The following is a 20,385-nucleotide window of genomic DNA, read 5'->3' on the forward strand; positions in this document are numbered from 1 at the left end:
TAACAATTAGGAGGAGTTAAACTACAAATTTCCCATAGACTCGCAAGAAGTGCAAACAATAATCATAGTGAATCAAACCCTAAAATCATTCTTCTTTAGGTGCTGTGACATGTACATAAATATATTCATAAGCTCAGTAAAAGAAACTTGAAAAAAAAGCTTGATTCTTGTGCTAATGTCTACCAAATATACCCATTGTGACACAAACCGGCAGATTAACTTTCATCAAAAGTGACACAGACAAGTTATTTTTGGATATCATTATGCCTGCTACATCCAACAATTAGTTCAGTGAATTTGGTTACGAGTCACATAACGTACATCTGCTGGCAACATGAGATTTACATCTATGACGAATACCTCATCATGTTGCTAATTATAGAAAAAAATCGTCACAGTGTCTTTGTGATAAAGTTAACATGGCTAAAGTATGAAAGGAACAGATTATTCCCTACCTTCTCGGCATCTTGCTCAAAAAGCCGGAGTTGAAAGCACTGGTCCAGTTTCAACTTGCGGACATGCCACATCTGATGCAAGTGTTGCCGGGTAGAATGCAGCTTGTCTAAAAGGCTGGTGATCTTTGGCACAAGACTTTGAAAATCTGCACTTCCAGGTATGCAGTTCCTACCAGAAAAACCATCGCTGCATCTTATGCATTGTAATAACCTTTGACCCTCACGATCCAGTTCTTCCACAGGAGCTTTAATCACTTTTTTCTTAAGCTGCGTGTGCTCATCAATCAGCCTTCTTGAGCCCTCAACATCAACAGGGAACTCCTTCCTAGCCAACATTTCCTGGAGATCCTCCAGCCTTGATAATAAATGGATGGCACTGTTGAAAAACTCTTCCAAGGAGACGCGCAACTCTATCCATTCATCATGGTTGTAATCCAAGGATCCTTCAAATTCATCTGTCAGTTGAGAAGGGTCTACAAGTTTTGCCAAGCCTTCAACAGATACCATACTTGTCTAAGGAAGGGAAAATGACAGCATTTGAATCAGTGACTCTCTAATCAGAAATAACAGTGCAATCCATAAATAACATGAAGAGATTATTTTCCTCATCAATACATAATCGAAGGACCATTGTAAAAGATGCTGAGGACTATGTTTAATTTTGATGAATTAATTGGATTGAAAACTTTTCTATTAATGACACCGATTTATTTATTTATTAAAAGACATGATATTTACTGGAAAAACGTCTATCTTTATCAGCTGGCCTGACTATCAAACACATACAGTGAGAATGCTTCTGCCATAGCTTACTTTAACCCAGTTGGACACTGAGGACTTCTTACTGCAGCTGTTGGATATCTGGACATGACTGCTCACTAAAGAGGTATGTGGTATTACAGGGATTCTGCTACTTGTGTTACGCTCAAGCTAGTGGCTATACAGCAGCAAAAGTTTTAGGCATATGAACTGGAGCAGGTATTGTGACCTGCCAAAACACAGAATACGCTGCTTTTTTCTTCCAGATTATTCCAGCTAGCTTTTGCCACAGGCAGATCTCTTTTATATTAGTAATTTCTAAAGCAGTTAAGCCAAAATCAATGTGAAAGCAAAATGTCATTGAAGTATTAACAATTAGAATTTATTGCTAATGGAAAGTAGTGCTCATGAATCATACACAATCAATGAGAGATGGTTTTAATTCATCCAGACTCAGTAATCAGTGATAAAGAAAGGCACTGGATGCCTGGAAAGCAGATTACAGTTTAAGGACGCAACAACTGATTGCTGTTCCCATTTATTTTAGAGAAATTTTTTTTTTTTTCTGAAATATGAGCATAGGGTTTCTTATGTTACTAGAGATTTTCAGTGATGTCATGTTAACACCGAAATTGGCAGCCCTTGAAGGCCTGTCATGGTCATCAGTGACTGCACATGTATCCCCTAAAGATCAGGCCTCTAAAGAATGTCAGTGTTTGTGCTCTTCAGAAGTGGAGGCACCCAATAATCACAGCTACAAATTCATCTACAAAGAAAAATACCTCAAGTCCTGACCATTGTCCTGAATTATGTCCAAAATAGCAGGCTGTCCACTGGTTTAAAGTTAATAATAGGCTTTTTTCAAATTTGTATCCATCAAAAAATACCAGGCATTCTGCAATGTATTAAAATTGGGATTGTGTTGAATTTACACACAGCAGAAAGATTATTTTAAAACTTTCAGGGGTATTTCAAATTTCTAAACCTCTTGACCTAGACACTAACCCCTTGAATATAAATCAATTTAGAGTTTAACTGCCTGTCAAGAAAAGATTTCTCTTCATGGCTACTACCTGGGCATTCCCCTTGCAGTGTGTCAAGCTAATGCAAGTACTACTCTTATCATGAACAGAATTTGACATGATGATATAGCAGAAAGGCTTTTCATTTCTGCAGCAGGTTTCTTTATTCAGATTTGTTTCATTAAGAAGTTCTTGAAGCTCTTAAGAAAACAACCTTAGTTAGGCAGGTAGGTGGCAAGATAAAGTAACTGTCTCTCAGGCATCACCTGTCTTTCTTTTAGAAATCACTTTAAAAAGCACTGCCCACTATTTAAAACCCCTTGGCAGGAGACAGAAAATAATCTTGAAGGCACCTCTGAATTAATGCTAACTAAGCTGCCTGGTCCATTCCTCAAAGTGACAGGAAGCTTTGGAGTCCACATACGTCAACCAAAGCCTTTTTTTTTTTCTCTTTTCTTTGTGTGATTATCTGCGGGCATGCTTCACTCTCTGGACTGTGACACAGAATCATTCTGCCAGAGTCTCACAACACAAAATCCAGATCATTAGCCTCCACTAAGGGTCATACAGTGCCCTGGCACACGCATAATGCTTGCATTAAGCTCAAAAGCAGATTCTGGCCTTAAAACTGACACTGGTTACTGCTGAGTTTGTAGATGGGGTAATTCAACAGAGACTTCCATTGACTTCCGTTCCAGTTGGTTCCTGCCAAGGACCTTGCGTTTGATCACAGCTGTGGGAAATCACCATGATGGTTCAGTGCAGGGGGATACCTGTGTACTGCCCCACATAAACTAAATAAATGTGCGTCATATCATAGAATCATAGCATCATTTAGGTTGGAAAAGACTATAAGATCATCAAGTCCAACCCTATATCGACCTGCAATGCTTATTTGATATTCACAGTTCTTACAAGAGAGCGTGAGCTCCCCCTGAGCCCGAGCCTACCAATAAGCATCATCATCCACAAGATTCCTTTAAAACAGAAGTTCCTGGATTGTGGTGTGTATATTGCAGGGGGTCTACCGTACGGTGGACCACAGCTTAAGCAATCTTTTTAAAATCATTGAGTGAGGACTCATCAGTTCTGAGTGTCTGCAGGTGGTCCAACAGACAGCAAAAGCACTGACTTTCCTCCTCCGGTCCAAAAATTTGTGAACCATTAAAGACACCCATGTGAACAGCCCAGGAGACAGACTAAGGCTCAAAGGCACAAACACAAAATGAAAATACCCTTAATGCATGCCAGCATGTACAGCAAATGAGTCCAGAGCTTTTAAGACAATGCAGACTCAGAGCTGTAACTATGAAGAATAGCTTGACCACAATTTATTCTTCACTATTATCACACCAACTCCACACAACAAAAAAAAAAAACTGATTCAAGCCTCCAGAAAGTATTAATTTATTTTAAAAACAAACAAATGTCCTGAAACACATATTTGAACTCTGTTACTTGACTTCTAGGTTTTGAAGCCTTAGGAAGACATTGTTTTTAATAAAGCACTGGAGGATTGAAATTCAGTGTTGGATATACACGCATAAGCTGTCTTTTCTTGGGCTACTATGGGACTGCCCCTTAGTGCCCATATATATTTTAAACATATATTTTTTTATCCCCCAAAGCTATTCTGTTACAGATCTCTGGACAGGCTCCCTGCTGCTCCACATGCTTCTGTACATGTCCTTTCTCCTTCCCACTGCCCGGGCCCCTCTCGTTCCCTGCAGGCAGCGTTGCCAGTCTCATTGCACTGTAATGGCAGCCACTTCTGCCAGGAGCGGTGATTTCAGTAAGTGTGAGGAATCTCTGGAGGTGACATAAACCTATACTGAAAGCAGCCTTGCTTTCAAAAGTACATAGGGGGTAGCAAGTGGAAGTTATTTTGATGGCTGAGCCCTCATAGGTAACTAAGGAAGGTAAAGACCCACTTAAAGAAAAATTTAGGAGTTGACTGGTTTTTGTGAGGCAGGGGGAAAAAATGTGCAAGTGCACTTAAACTGTGATATTAATGTAGAAGTTTGTTAATGCTTAACACCAATCTAGTTGCTTATTGCAATTCAAGAGTGCTTTTAAGAAGAGGTTGAAAATAAGGACAAATTTATATCACACTGACTTGAACAGATCTTAAATATATACTTAAATATACACTTAAATATAATCTTCCATTGCAGTCAACATAAAGAACTATAGCCAAATTTTCTTCTGAGTTCCAGAGATGCAAAATCTAAGCATGTCTCTGAAATTAATGGATTGGTAAGTAAGACAGCCAGCGATAGAATTGTTTCTCAGCAAATTAAAAAAAAAACACAAAAACAACACATGACTAACTCCTAACTCATGGCTGGGCATGACTGACATATGAGCACTTTATGCACCTGAGCTTTGTTTCTCTTTGGGTAAGACGCTGAAATTCACAGAAAACTGAAGTGCACTAAGAGAACATGACTGGTTTGTCTTCACCAGTGACAAAGTTAGTAAAATTCCCTTGAATTGTGCAGTTGTTGTATATAGGTTACTTCTCAAAAACCTGCCTGAGACACCTTTTCATTAACATGAGTTGTTAATGTTACACCTGAATTGTCAATCTCAATTAATTAAAGCAGTGACAATGTATAGATAAATCCGTATAAATGTCTTTTATAAAAAAAAAAAAAGCTACTTCCTGAAGTTGGGTAGAGGTCAACTAAAAACCTCACACATTAGCATCTAGAGAACTTGGTCTTTAGTATATTGACTGATTTGGTGGTTTTGTTTGTTTTTTTTTTTCCCCCTAAGAGAAACAAAGGAAAGACTGAATGCAACATCACTGAAAATAAATACCACAAAAAACCTGTCACCAAAGTGAACTATGTATGTGAATCTCTAGATGAAACACACGTCCTGTGCCACCAGTGTGCTCAGAAGGCAAACCTGATGCCAGGGCATCAGCCCACTCCTGCAAACAGTCCTCAGATGTCTTTTTTTCTCTCAGTCACAGGGCTTAGGCATTTTTTTTTTTTACCTGAAGAAAGCTTCTTACCAGAGATAATGCTTTACCGTACATCATCTCACCTCAAAGATGAACTTGGAACTGCCGAAGTTCGTTTTCTGCTTCTGCCAGAAATTATCAGGTTTTATAATTAGGGCAACATGAATCTCTGCAGGAAAGGCTTCCTGAAGGGTCTTTAGGAGAGGCTTGATCAAATCCCATTTGGATCCTCGCATATCAATAATAACAGTGAATCCTCGTTTACAAACATCTTCGCTGTAGGAATAAAAGTGTATCAAGACAATTAATATTGTGGACAGTCACACTCAGACTTTTGTTGCTAGTGTTCAGTGCTTCAGAGCAAAGCAAGGAATGATGTACTTCAAAGCAAATGGCAAAAGATAGTACAGCATAAAGGCTTTATGAAAGGCTATATTAATTTTACCATAATCTAATTTACATGAAACTCAAGTGTATATATTACAGTTTAATCTCTGATTTCCCAAATAAGTGTAATTCAAATGTTCACTGAAAACATACATACTCTCACACAATTGAAAACAGAATCAAATACATCTGCATAGAAGCTATTTATGTGTACACACAATGCATTCTGCTTTCAACATATTGAATTTAATCCATAGCCGAAGCCAACAAGCAGGGTCCTGTGCTTTAACATTGCTGGCCACTTGTAATTTTGGGTGCTTTCATTTTTAGAGGCCCCTTTAAGGGCTTTTTAAAAAGTCTAATTTCCAGAAAAGTGCCTGGCAATCATGCCCTAAAAGGAAGGTCCTTGTGACTCAGCATGTGCACTGCTAAAATTGGGGCCCTTTTCCCTCCTGACCAATCTTCCAAATGTTGCAGGATCTCTTTCAATCTGCAGTCATCCTTTTCTGCCAGCCTGTGCTCCTCCCTTCTCAAAAGTTCAATACAGTTATCTGGCCTGGTCATTGGCAATGCATGGGGCTCATGAGCACCAGAGCATTAGCTTGCAAACACATCTTCCCTTTTTCCTCAGGAGAAGAGATGAGAAAGAATAAAAGGACATGTTGATCCAAGTCAAATCCGGGCAGCTGAAAGCATAGCTTTTCCAGGGACAAAGTGTTGCCCCTCAGAAAAAGAGGTATGGCTCAAAAGTGTCATCCTCCATCTGCAGCAGCCAACATTTGATGAGATTTACTCCTCTGTGTTTACTCCACTGACTGACCAGCTAATATAACTGCCATGCATGGCGTTGCAGTCTTGAGAGCTATGGTGTCTGCTTTAGGCCTCAAGCATTTGCACAAAATGTGAAATTCCCCATCCCCAGTAATATTATTGGTATGGTAAATGAGTAAAATTCGTTGGTGATGCACTAAAACTACCAGAAAGGTCTACCTACTGATTTAATTTTATTTTTTTTTAAGGTGGCGTGAAAGTCACAATCTTTTCCACAAAAGGAGAAGCCGTTGGAAGAAAGGAAGTGTGGGAACAAGAAAGGAAGATGAAAACAGAAAAAACAGCTGAGAAGGAAGAGAAACATGACAGAACATGAACATATTTTGTATAATGAATGCAACAGTGAGGTACAGAACAAGAATTCCTGTTTAGTATCTGAATATAGCACCTTTGACCTTTCTGCAAACTGGCCATCAACGTAAATAGGATCAATATTGTGGACACAAAGGCATATGTAAGATAATTTAAAATAGCAAGTCTGGATATCACTGGAATGAATCTGAAATATGCTGAGGACAGATTTTAAGTATGGTTATAATGCAGAAATTGTAAGATTGTTTAGCTTCCACATGAATACTGTCAGCGCATAAACGTACAGGATGTTTTTCACTATACCTAACTCTAAATTCTCAAAGCACTCTTTCTGCTAATAAGATCCAGCTCCTACATATCTCACTGAAAACAACTCTACAAAGCCTACAACTAGGTTTCTGGGCTGGAACGAGGACAGGGATATCCTTCATAGGAGGCACACTAGATTAACATATATAACTTAAAACTGAAAGTCCTTGTGATCTTACCAGTATCTAGAAAAAATTGTGCACAGATGGACCACCCCATGTCAAAGTGGATTTTGCCATGTTAAGAGAGTTCTCTAACTTGAACAGTCCCAACTTAGTGCCAGTCAAAGCCAACAGGCTTGGTCCTCTGCCTTAACGTTATTGGCACATCTAGAGCACACCGCATACAACAGTCAGTGCAAAGAAAAACTAGGGAGACCAGGCACTTCCAAACACTGCCAGGAATATATTTGTTCTCCTTTTACCTACTGCTGAAAGGTCAGACATCTGATCCTTCCATAACTAATGCCAAAAAAGTCCGTAAAAGAAGCTTTGTTGGTGGTGCTACTGCCTCTTGCCCTTTGGAATGAGAGCTGAGACAAAGAATCAAATCAGAAAGGGATGAATAGAAGGGGTTTTGTGTTTGGGTTTTTTTTTTCCCTTGCAAAGCTTTATAGGGTCTTCAGAAACTTCTGCCAAGTCACTGAACCCTGTTACACTGAACTGACTTTTCCAAGGACTGATTTTTCATTAAACACTTGAACAAGAGATCCAGGAGCTATACGGGCACATGGAGAGCCCCAACAGCAGACACAGTAACAGGTAATTGCAATCTGTCTTTCCTGATATAAATAAATAAATACACATCCTCCCACCCTCATTGCAACCACAGCAAGGCGTAGCCAATATTGACTGCATTCCAATTACCTATGGCTGCTGCCAGCCTGGTAACTTCCCAAATCTGATCTAAACCAATAACTTAATACTTACTGATGAACAACAGAAAACACTGTTTCAGTAAGCAGAACAGGAATGTCCTGAGGGACTGAAGTCTTCTGTTTATGAACCTGAACTAAAGTCTTAGAAAGTCAAACAGATCCCAAATCAGACCCTGCCCCCAGCTTTAGAGCATAGGCAGTGTGATACAGTCTTGACACCCACGATTACATACCACCATGACTGGTAATTCAGCCTGCAGTAAGATAGATATTCCAGATAGGCAACTAAGAGATGTAACTATGAGTTGGATTCTGTGTGTACTGAAGGTTTACAGCCTCTCCAGACCCTGAAGGTGCAGAGAAGCAGTGAGGGAGCAGCCAGTACTGCTGCCCATTCCCATCAGCACACCATGCCTAAGCACACATCTGTGAAAAAATGCACCAAACACCCTAAAGCCCTACTTTCAGGTTTTTGGAGACTTCACAGTATGTTTTCGGTGGAAGAAGAAAGGGTAAAATTCCCCAGCTTTTTCTGGTGAACAAAAGGAGAACAGCCACTGACCCTACATGCCAGGTTGGGACATCAGCCTACAGGTAGGGGTCAAGATGCTTCCTGATTCTTGTCCTGGAAGAGGCAATAAGGAATCATTCCCTACCAGCACTATCCACATTCATTGTAACTAGACCAAATTTTCAACAAGCTTAGTACATTTTCAAGTATGAAACTGATAGAATGCAGGGGTGGCAAGGAAGGAGAATAATCATAGATTTCTTAGGTTCAAAGCACATCAACAAGTAACAACTGTTTCACTAATAATATAAAACTCAATACCATGTTTTTAATTACAAAGATGATTTCACTACTTGATTGGTCACATAGGCATGCAAGTTCCTGTATGAAATAAAGTGAGTGAAGAGATGAGTACCCCTTTTCAGTTATATGCAGATAATGTACAACTGGATGGTGTTTAAAATTTTGAGCAAATGTAACAGTTTCAAGAACCTTGCTCACAACCTTGCAGAAGTGGCTCTGCTTACAATTTTTTTCTTTAATGAGATGAACGGCACTAACCTGCAAAAAGACCTGTGGGTCTGTAGTATCATTATAGAATTTGACCTCTACCGCACAGTGATAATTCCACATGTTCTTCTCTTTGCAAAAAATTAGCACCTGATTTCTAAACCTGCTTGTCAAAAACGATTATTTAACATTGTTTAAACTGTTGCAAGCCAGAAAGCTCTCTGCTCATTATTTCTACTTCCAGTTGCTGTGGAGAGGGGTGCCTTTGAGAGCACTTATACTATATAAGCAGGCAGCCAGATACTAATCAGGTACTAATACCTCAGAGAAAGAAGGGGGAGAGAAGAAAATTATTTAGATTGTAAGCTCTTCAGGGCAGGGACCATCTGCCATGCTGTATTTGTCTAAGGAGCCTGCCTTGGTGGAGGTCTCCAGGTACCTATACTCATACTACAGTCTTTGGCTGTCTAGAATGAATTAAAAAAACCTACTCTTCAGGAAACTATAGATGCAAATCCAAAGAATTAAAATAATAAAAGTCTGCAAAACCGCAACTGAGCCGATATGTGAAAGTACAAAAAGGCTTACATAAATGTGGGGATGCCTCATAGGAAATTTAGTTTAAAAAAACTAAAAAAGGCCAAAATTTGAGTTGCAATATCCAAATATTTACAGCTATTGATAGGGTCCTAAAACAGTTGGCCTTGTATAGATATAACGAAGCAGCCATAAACTCTGGTAAGACGGAGCAGTCTGTGAAGATTTGTCATTTTTGACAGTCATTTTTCTTCAGTTACCTCAACATGTATTGAGGAAATGACCCTAGGTTCCTTTTGGATAGTCTAGCCATGCATAATAAATGTATTATTTAAAAGCAACAACTCAAACCCTTCCCAGATTAGCAATTGATCGGGAAAAGCATCAGTAGCAATCAAGCTTCCTCCACACTGTCCAAGCAAGACATGCCTTATCCCTGGCTCCTAAGACACTACATCAATCCACATATGCTATTACGCACAAGTAATCATTTTAGGATGGCAATTAATGTTGATTGTGGTGCTTAGTTTTTTTTTCCGGTATTGATATTTGACCAGAATCTGGAGAAAACACTCAGATCAAGGTATTTGTACAATCCATCAGCGTTTTGGCTGTGCTCATCTGGACTAGATTTGCAACAGTGAGCACAAAGTATTTGATAGTTGATATGTCATTTCAGTTGCTACACTGCTTTTAAGTAAAGACAAAGACCAGCTTCTAAGTTTAATAAAAATACCCTAGAATATTTGTGAAAACAATACTTGCGATCTGGATTTTTGTTAAAAAAAGCATAAAATTGAAACTCAGAAGCAGATGAGATAATTTTGTCAAAATAAATGCCTCTATTTTGGTTTCTAGGGTACTTTCATAAGGTTATTTTCTCAAATTTCCTCTTTAATTCAGGCACATTCTAAATTGTATTTTCCTTGGCAAGAGCTGGCTTGCTGGGTACCAAATGAGTTTAAGGACTTCATGCTTTCTGATTAATCTTTCAAATACCTATCACTGATTATGTGTATTTTTCATCCTTGCAGTTTGGCCAAAGCTTCTGGCATTTAGAAGCTTTAGCACTTGATTAGCTGCAATAACATAATATCTCCGTTCCCATTTTGCAGTCATGAGTTAATGACAAAGAAGCACATTTAGCACGCCTGTTGGACCACTAAAACCACAGATCTGACACGTATAGCATCTCATTCAAAATATGATTTGTTAACAGAGAGAGCAAGATCTCCTTTAAGGAGGGTCAGCGTAACCTTGTCAGGAGACGCTCTCAGCATAACAAGTAGCTCTACAAGCATCAATTTGTAAGCACAAAATCTGCAGGAACTTAATTATTTTTGAGATCACCATTCTTTTGACAAATGTGGCTGTAGTCAGCCAATTGATTCACAAGCTGAGGGTGGAAAAGGGAGAGAAAGAGGAGAAAAATGGGTATGTGGAAGCCTCCAAGCAGACTGTTATCCCAAAGGCCTCATTTCATAATGAGACCAAACTAACTCTGCTGCTGCCTAGTTTCCATATCAAAACATGCCAAGGATCACTTCAGTAACTTAATGTTTCTGATCAATTGCAATTTTTTATTCATCTTGTCTGTGGTTTGTTTACTCAGCTTGAAAATTAAGCTAGATGGGGAGGTTTATAATCAGCATTGCTTACTGACTTTCATACTTTGGTTCTACATTACCATGTTGAGCCTGAAGATCACTTGTCAATAGAAACAGATCACTTGTCAATAGAAACAGTCAGTCATCTATATTCATAATATACTTTCCAATACGTATAGAGGACCAGATAAAGTCCTTTCTAGTAGACCTGTTTGTCAAGCACTCCCGAGTCAGTATTATTTATTAAACGATTTTACTCCATTTAATACTTCTCAGGAAAACGTACCTTGCTCATTATTACAGTTACCAGGTACGTACCTGAACTTCCACACCACCAGTCTGAGTCATCACCCACATCCCCTGGTAACTGTGGCTGTTCAGCGTGATGACAAAGTTTGTCTTCCCAAAGATCTTAGGACACCTGAGACTGCTAATCCTCACACCTCCCTTATGTGCTGGTGTATCAGTGACCAGTGGAGGAAATCAGTGATGCACATCCTGAGGACACCATTACTCTGGAATAACAATTCACAGAAAGCTCCCACCAGAGAACTTCAGCTACCTAAAAGACTGTAGGTAGATGGGCTTCATCCTAAATTTTCCTTCTTACATTTTCTAACTTGGTTTCACAATGCTTTTTTGTAATTAGAGGCGAAACAGTCATCCAGCCTCCATTTCCAATTAATCCTTTCTTCCTTGCTGTGACCTAAATTTGTTTCTTCTCTTTCAGCACTGAAAAGGAGTCACTCATTCTCACTTTTCTTTTTAAAAAAAGAGAAAGGGAGAAATCAAAGCCAGTTTCACACTGGCTGGAGCTGGACATAAAGCAGTGAACTAGAGAAATTTCAGTGACATGTTGTAAAAAGACTTGGAGCCAGTGAGGTCCGGGCAGAGACAAACCTCCTGTCTCTGGTTTCCAGCCATTGCTCTTAGGGGACATGAGGTGTGATTGCAAATGGCACAAGAATGCAGAAGTGGGGGCTGCACAACGTCCACATTCAACCCCTGACTCTGGCCCCACGTCAACAGGAGGGAACAGAAAGACAAAAAAAACCCCAATATTTTGGCAGAAGCTAATGGGTGCCAAAGGGGTGCTCCTGCTATTCTCAAGCAAATAGCTTATTTGTGTATTCGCTTTTTACTTCTAAGAAAAATGGCTCTGAAGTCAAAGCAATTTTGCTGTAAAATGATGTAAGCTAGGAAGAACTCAGACACCAGCTAGGTGTAAGAAAAGCTTTTCCCAATATGTAACCATGATCCTGTGAGCTCCTGAGAGTTGCTGTGAGAGGTGCAGGTCCCAGATGGTATCTGTCAGGATTCAGCAGGGTTGCGGTTGTGCTGTCTTCTACCCAGGTAAAAATCCTGATCTACATCATTACACCCCAGACCAGAACTGGGACCCGGAGCTCTGCAGGCATTCGTCCTCCTATTTAATTGAGCAAATAAACATTATTTGAGAAGCTTCCTGCCTTCATTCAAAGAGCAAAGATATAAAACACAGCTGTGTCCAAGAATGCATGATCGCAGCTGTTTAAGCCAAATCTGGAGGACGAATATTATATTTTTTCACATTCCTATTAAGTTTCTGCTGGTAAATGATGCCTTCGTATAAACCCATTTACCCTTTTCCCCTTTTGTTGTTGCACGTCTACTATATTTGGATCAATATCTGGCAGGTCTTCCTTGAAACAGCTGCTGAGATAAATATGAAATTAATCAGGGCTTTGTCTTTGTTGAAGCAGGGCTACATTTAAAGATTTGTTACTACAACAAAGAAATATTTGAACACTAAGTACCATTCAGCTATCTCTTGAGCATTTAAAGTCTTGTATTTGAGATGATTTAGCAGAAACAAAACAAAAACGCTTTACTAAATGAAAATTATATGTTATTGACATTTGCTGGAAAAAATAAATATTAGAGTTGTGTTGAAATATAAACACACCATTCTTGAGAAGATTTGGATGGGCAGAGGCTATTGAGAATATGTTTGGAGATTCAAATCCACTAGATTCCAGGTGAGAAATAAATATATATGGTTGTGCTTAGCACAGCCAAACTAGTAAGATTTAAAAAATAAATGTGCCTTTTTGCGTGCACTTTAAGTAATTTTTGTAGTTCAAGCAAGGAGACCATGAAGTCCATTTCAGATGCAGTCGCTACAAAGTTTAGTCTGCAGTCAACGCTGCCAGATTTTCACATAAGGAAAAGGATACTTCATCTGGGCAATGACTGCCTGGGGCTCTTAGACCCGGGATCCTGATTTATCAGTTCAAGGCATCAGTACTTAACCAGGGAATGAATGGAACATGGTGAACAGCTCCAGGAATTCCAGTCATCACAGTAAAGCACAGTCACCCCAGAATGGAAAGCCTCCAGACTACAAATACATACATTTCATTGAAATGCATTGTGGGAGGCAGTTACCCATGGTGGAAAGACTTTTTATAGCATAAATAAGCCTGCAAACGTTTGGCTCACGTAAAGAACGATTAATGTAGGGTTAGACAACAGACAGCAGCACTTGGTGAAATCCAAGATATGTCCAGGGGGAGACACCATGCCAAATTCAGTCCTGATGGAAGCAGGTATAACCACACTGGGACTAGCACACTTGAATCAGGGCTCATAGATGAGGATAGGAAAAAAATAGTCTTCAAAGACACTAAAATCAGGTTTTCTTAGTTGTATTGACATTTCTTACAGTAAGCACTCGTCAGTTCTCATATGCTGCTCCTGGCAGTACAGGAGAGCAAGGTACATCCATGTACAGAAAAGCTGTAATCAAAGAAAGGAACTAAGGAGAGAAGATGAGAAATTACATATTAATTCAAAATTAGATCTTTCATGATGAGTGCAGGTTCTCATGAAAGTGTGTACTGAAGTAAAACTGAAAAAAGGCTTTTGTAACAGCAAAATATTCTGTTTAGGCCTTTTCTGATGGAATGTCTTTTTCATTTTGTTCCTTTTTCTTGATCAGACAACATAAAAAAAAGAAAATACTTTTAATTTTGTCAAAGAAAACTATTTTGATCAACATAATACTTTAGAGAAATTTTATGGTGAGAAATTTCTAAAGCTTTTAGATTTTTCTCATTTAAAAATCTGCACTTCAAAATAGCAGATTCTTCCACTAATAAGTAACTTAGCTTCTGCCCATTTCCAGTGCAGAGTTCAGCATGAGAGTCATTTTGCACTTTTTAACTGCTAAGCAGCAGTCATATAACCATTCTTTGAGGCTTACAAGATTTTGGCTGGATCCCACATACTCGTTTTATTTAAGGGCACGCACTGGATTCAAGTGCATCTGTTAGGAGCAAAGGTTGAGTGCTACATCCCAGAAACACCCTGCAATGAGTCTGTTTTGCTAAGACACTGTGTGAGAATTTGAGTTTGCTTTAGAAGTGTGCGATTTAAAAGCTGATGCCTCCGTTTTCCCCAGGCTGGACAATGGGGACTGACCATGACTAAGGAATCAGGGCTACTCCACCCGTATACAAACAAAGCAGGTCTTTGTAGGCACAATGATTTACCCAAAATAGTTCACTTATCAGACAGATACTTCCTGTCATGCCAGGCTGGGTGAAGACTGTGAGGGGCTTGCTCTGAAGCTATAGAATGAACCTATAAGATACACTTGTAAAATCAATTTTTATGTATTCCTTTACACAGCACAATTTACTCATTCTTCCCAATAACTACCATGATGGCACTGAGAGGAGAAAAAGTCCTTTTTACTGAGTCCTCAAGAGACAGTGGATACTGATGCTTCAAAACATCTAGCTCATGTCTGATTTTTTCTGAATCTGTCTCCTCGCAAGGCCAAGCTCACTCACTCTGTCTAGCAAAGGGGACTAAGCCTTGCCAATGAAGCTGCTTCATACGAGGGATCCCTTATTGTTTGTATGGAAGCATAAATATGTGATAGAGCAAAATCACTAATGCCAACTGAGCACAAAAAAGTCAATAACTCAGTATTTCAAAGGGAATAGAAGACCCAAAAGATACCGTTGACCCCCAGAGTGAAAAAGATGGATCCGAATGCTTCTGGAGAGCAAAGATGAATCCAACAGTCGAATGATGGAATCAAAACTTGGCAATAACCGTGCAGACCTCGACTGAGTCTCTGAGCTAACATTCTGCCTATCTCCCCAAGAGCACTTGAGGTTTTTCTCCAGCCTCAGATGCTCTCACTTTTGTAAGAGATGGAGCTCCTTAGATGCCTGCGTGCGGTCCCCTCAGTTTTACAATCCATCGTGCTAAGGCACCTTCCCACCCTGATGGGAACTCGCATATGGGTGTCATGCCAACACAGTTTTAAGTTTGCTTCCCTTACGATCCTGAATTTCCATCACCACCACTAATAATTTCAGTTCTCCATCAGTATCTCTTCCCATCCATCACCACTAATTGGAAAAACCCAGAGCAACTGTTTCATCAACTAAAGCAGGTTCAGATAAATGCTCTGAAAAGTAATTGCCTGGTTTCAACTGCCTGCTCTCTTTCCTCTATTAGCTATATTGCTTCTCTATCAAAACCACAATAAAACTTCACAGGCAAGTCCATCTGCAAGTGCCACATGTGAACGTGCAGCATCCTATTCATCTCAGGAACTGCATACCCGGGTGATGCTTTTCCTGCTGCCAGACCTGAAAATTATATTGACAAATTAATCTATGCCAAGATACGAATGATAGGAATCTGCTAGTCAGAAAACTCTTACAACTTATTGTAGATATCAGCCAGCCAATGGCAATAAAAATCACAGAGCAGATACAGGGAGCACCACACCAAAGGATATTTGGCCTAATATTGAGTGGCTCATTTGATCTGGAAGAGACACATCAACGACATGCCACAGGCCACATCTACTCCACCGGAATAATGGGTTTCCTACATGCGAGTTAAACGAATGCAATATAACATCCTGTGGAGAAACAGGCCTAATGCAGTGGGTTTCTTTAGCAAGTTGAACCACCATAGTCACACACACGGACAACAACTGGTGAGAAGCAACAGAAAGCATTTCACAGTTGTTCTGCAAACCTCTAGCCTTGCATTGGACATATCACCCAGTATAAGAAAAGCCTACTAAATATAACTCCCTGACACTGAGAGAATACAAATAAGTGTATTTCCCTTTCAATTTCCTTCACAATTTATTCATGTTTTACATCTGGTTGGAGCACAGCAGTCCATGGAATGAGACTGAGAGTCACGCGACCCTAGCTGGGTTGGCTCACCTCCTTCTTGTGTTTCTGTGTTAGAGCTCAACTCTACCTCTGTTTTTTTCTTTTAATCTGTAAAATGGGTATTACCGTACTTTTCTTTATTGGCTACTGCATTCTTCCAATGAATGTTATTATATCTACCACGCTTTCAGACACGGGTAGGATACATAATTGCTGGAGAATTACAAATTGCAAATAGTCGTGGCTGCTTCATGGTTAACTCACAGAAGCTTTAGGTAGATCACTTAATAATCTAAGCATGTGCTTATTTATCCATGCTGGGCTATATTCTCTGTTAGACGTGTGCTGATTTTATATAGGGAGCATTTATTGCTCTATACATATGCTTATCTAATTGTGCTGAATACACATGCTTTATTAAACTCATAAATGAGCACATTTATGGGTCTATGTGGAAGTACAGCCCTTCATATTTTATTTATAAAGTGGGACAATAGAACTGCATTGACATAGAACATCCATTTAATTCAGAGGATTTAGGGTTGTCCCACAGATTTTGCTATTTTTTTTGCCAGAATCAAAGCTTTCGGTTTTTTTAATTAGATTTCCAGCCCATCTGCTTGCGAAGATAGCCTTGACAATATAAACTAATGCACATTTGTCTTGCTGAGTCTGCAGCCAGTGGAAAGAAACAATGAGACTAGGAGAACAGTGAACTTGCACCCTCCATCTTATTGGGGTGTTAACTAAAAAGCCAATTCTGACTGCCTAAATACTAGGATTCTTAACTATTTCATTGCTGTTAATTTTGCCACCAAACCTGCAGATAAAATGTTTGTCAATGCCCTGAATTATTCACATAAGCTCTTGCCCATTTGATGGCCATGCTGAACAATTCAGGCTGTCAATTAGGACCAGGCAAGTACCTGGCCAAATATTACAATACATAGCTTTCAATTATAATCAAGGATTTTGTTCCTTTTTTATGTGTGGAGTAAAAGCATTGATCACAGGATCATCAGTCATCTAGTACTACAAGCCTATACTGGAAAAGATTGCAAAACCACAATTATTTTGGATTTGTAGTAGAACCCACAGGAGTGCAAGCCTAATACATAATTTTAAGTGCTTTATGTTCTAAAACTAAGGAAAACAGATTAAAATCTCTGTTGCTACGACATGCTTTACAAACAGCATACAAAACATAGCTCAAATAGACTCAGATTTTTTCCTGCCACTTGAAAATAATAAGAATACTGTACTGGTCTCTTATGAGAGTGACGCTATACCAATTCATAGAACTTCAATGCTAAAATCACCCACAAACCTAATGACTCTAAAAAGAACAGACTATTCATGTATTTTCTGTAATTACTGCTTTCAAACTTGAATAACTGTTTCAACCCTCTTTGATATAAGCTCTCCTAAAATCATTAACAATATCTGTTTATGTCCATCAAGCAAGCTCACACAGGTTGTTGATGTCTGAAAATAAAGAGGTAAGACTGAGTCTGAATTTATGACAGTGGTTGCTGCCTGAATTATCACACTGTGGGGATGCTGCATGGATGCAGTCATATCCTAATACTGGGTTTTTAAAGGACAGCAATGTTCAATGACCATGCTGCTTTAATCCTATGGTCTGTCTGGTAAAAATACCTTCCATCTTGTTCCTGTTTGTATGGTTGTGCCTCACAATATAGGGAGCTTGATTAAGCAATTATGGTGGTGAATGAAGCACATGTTTACACTTGCTGGGTACGGATGGACTTGCGTACACACTTGACTGCTTTTCTGGAGGAGGATCACGGTACTTAAACAAAAACTGGGAAAAGGACACGGGAAGTAGAAGCCCACAGGACAGGCAGGCCTTTTACTGCTTCGGGTGACCTCTTGCATCAATTTCCAAGTTTATTTTAGTAAATTAATGTGCTGGCCTAAAAAAGCATTGATAGCCTCCTTTCATTTGTGACTGAGAGCAGACACAGTGAATGCATGTTTCCACCTTGATGATTTCCTTCTTATGCCCCTGGCAATTTACACAATGAATAAATATCTTTGTTGTGTCATAAGATGCGAGAGTCCTGGAGAAGCCCTAGACTTGGTGAACGGCTGCCTAGAGAGGTCCTCTCTAGTCTGTTACTTTGAGATACGTTTCTTGCTTGATTCTGTTTTCAGAGCAGGTATCTATTTACAGTACATTCAGATTCTGTTGCAGTCAGATGTAGCCTGGAAGAACCAAACAGATGAATCCTGTGATTTTCACAGGAGGCACCTATCAAAAGTAGGAAGAGCTAATAGTTTGATAAATCACTCCAGACCCACTCATAAAATTACCTGATATGTTGATTTGTTTCCAACTACTTTAAAACCCACCAAAAAAAAAAAAAAAAAAATCCTGTTACATCACTTGGTGATAACGACTTCTTTGCTCTTCTCTCTGCCCCATCTAACTAAAATAGTTTGTCATCAGCTTTGTTAGAACCTGACCAACATTTGAATCAGCGTGATGTAAAACAAAGTGCCCCGTACATTACTTAGAGCATTGGAAGAACAAACCTACATATACTGTCATAACCTGCTGTATCGTCTTTAATCCTGAAGGATCTTAAAGAGCTTTGCCATGAGTAATCAGGTGTTAAATAAAACCTGGTCTAATATTATGCTTTAGAGTATTTCACTCAGCAACAAAAGCAGAGGGAACTGCCTTTTTGTATTGGACTCAGACAAAGAACAAAATATACCCCAGAAGATCTTTGACAATTTCCTCTGAAAAGGAACTTAATGCTTGGCCAAGAAAATGAGAAATACGAGAAGAAAAGCAAGGACTTAAAAAGCTGTGTGCCAAAAAATGTTCACAGGTGCAGGAATTAGACTTTTAACAGAATCCCTAATTACACGCCTGACTTTTGGCATCTTTTCAAGGCAGCATGAACACAGTTAAAGTTCTTTTGTGCATTTGTGTCCTCCCACAAAAAAGGCAAAAATGTGTTTTCATTTGTAAAAAGAATTATAAGTCAATTACCTCTAAGTGGGCAAAGTGAGCACAATATTGGCAAGGTAGACTTCAGCTTGTGGAAATACTGACTTGTCACCGATTTTAAAAGCCCAGAAATGGAGATCAAGACAAGTTTGCACTGGTACTGCATCCGATACATGTACTTGATTTATATTGCTCCACTTTCTGTACCTTATTCAAACATGTCTGCTTTAATTTTCCAAGTGCCAATGGGAATGTGCAAAATATATACTTTAACATGAGGACAATTAGCATCTTATTCACTAAGGCAAATATTTCTAAACCTAGTGTCAAAGTTAAAGCAGGTGGATCATCCTCAAGTGGCCTCTTTCTCAAAGGTACTGACTTGATTTTACCTAACAAAAATGTAGGCCTTTTTCATATAATTAGTAGTGCCTAAAAAGTCATCAGAAAAGTGCTGCCCATGCTAACATACCAGAGATGCAATTTAACAGTCCATAAGACTACAGAGATGAAGTGTCCTACAGAATTCATTCCTAAACAAAAATCCCAGGAAACCTTTCTATCTGATCCTATTTTCCTGTCACCCACCATACACCATCTGACACCACAAACTCACTGGGGTGGCTGTTCTGGAAATTAGTCGAAACTGAGATTTCCAGTAAGCCTGGTGAGTGTGGAATGATATAACAGTTGAATTCTGCCTTGTGAATGGAGAAGAAACAAACCCTAAAAAACCCGCATATATTGCTTTTGTATTAGATTCCTAGTCTAACAGTTCATTAACGAAGCAGAGCTTCCAGACATTCTTCCTATGGGTAAGACTGTCTACTACTTTCCTATGTACCTGCTTTTTAATTAGATTTTGGAATGGAATTGCAGCTACTTCCCACAAATCTCCAGTGGGAAGCAAAATCTAAACTAATCTGTGATCCCACAGATGTTTGCTTCTCCAGATGCAGTTTCTGAACTAAATTACAAATGTTGTAGAAACAGAAGAATGGAGAAATAAGGCGACATAACCACAAAATTGGATGTGATTAATTGGTGTTGTAAGAGTTCAGTTCTGTCTTGAGAATGGAGGAAAAAAGGTCTTAAACAATAAGATATTGCCTATTTGATTAA

The 20,385-nt window shown here is 39.2% G+C and overlaps 1 protein-coding gene across 1 annotated transcript in view; it reads right to left on the reverse strand.

Moving 5' to 3' along the window:
* Positions 1-20,385, reverse strand: part of KALRN (kalirin RhoGEF kinase) — a 363,097-nt gene that overhangs the window by 316,949 nt on the left and 25,763 nt on the right. Inside the window, exons 4-5 of the mRNA XM_035896306.1 lie at positions 5,291-5,483; positions 456-968 (exon numbers count right to left, since the gene is read on the reverse strand). Of these exons, the coding sequence (XP_035752199.1) occupies positions 456-968; positions 5,291-5,483 (706 nt within the window). The remainder of the gene's footprint in view (positions 1-455; positions 969-5,290; positions 5,484-20,385) is intronic.

The sequence above is a fragment of the Egretta garzetta genome, unplaced genomic scaffold (assembly GCF_000687185.1).
Source record: "Egretta garzetta isolate BGI_Z169 unplaced genomic scaffold, ASM68718v1 scaffold326, whole genome shotgun sequence".
Lineage (NCBI taxonomy): Eukaryota > Metazoa > Chordata > Aves > Pelecaniformes > Ardeidae > Egretta > Egretta garzetta.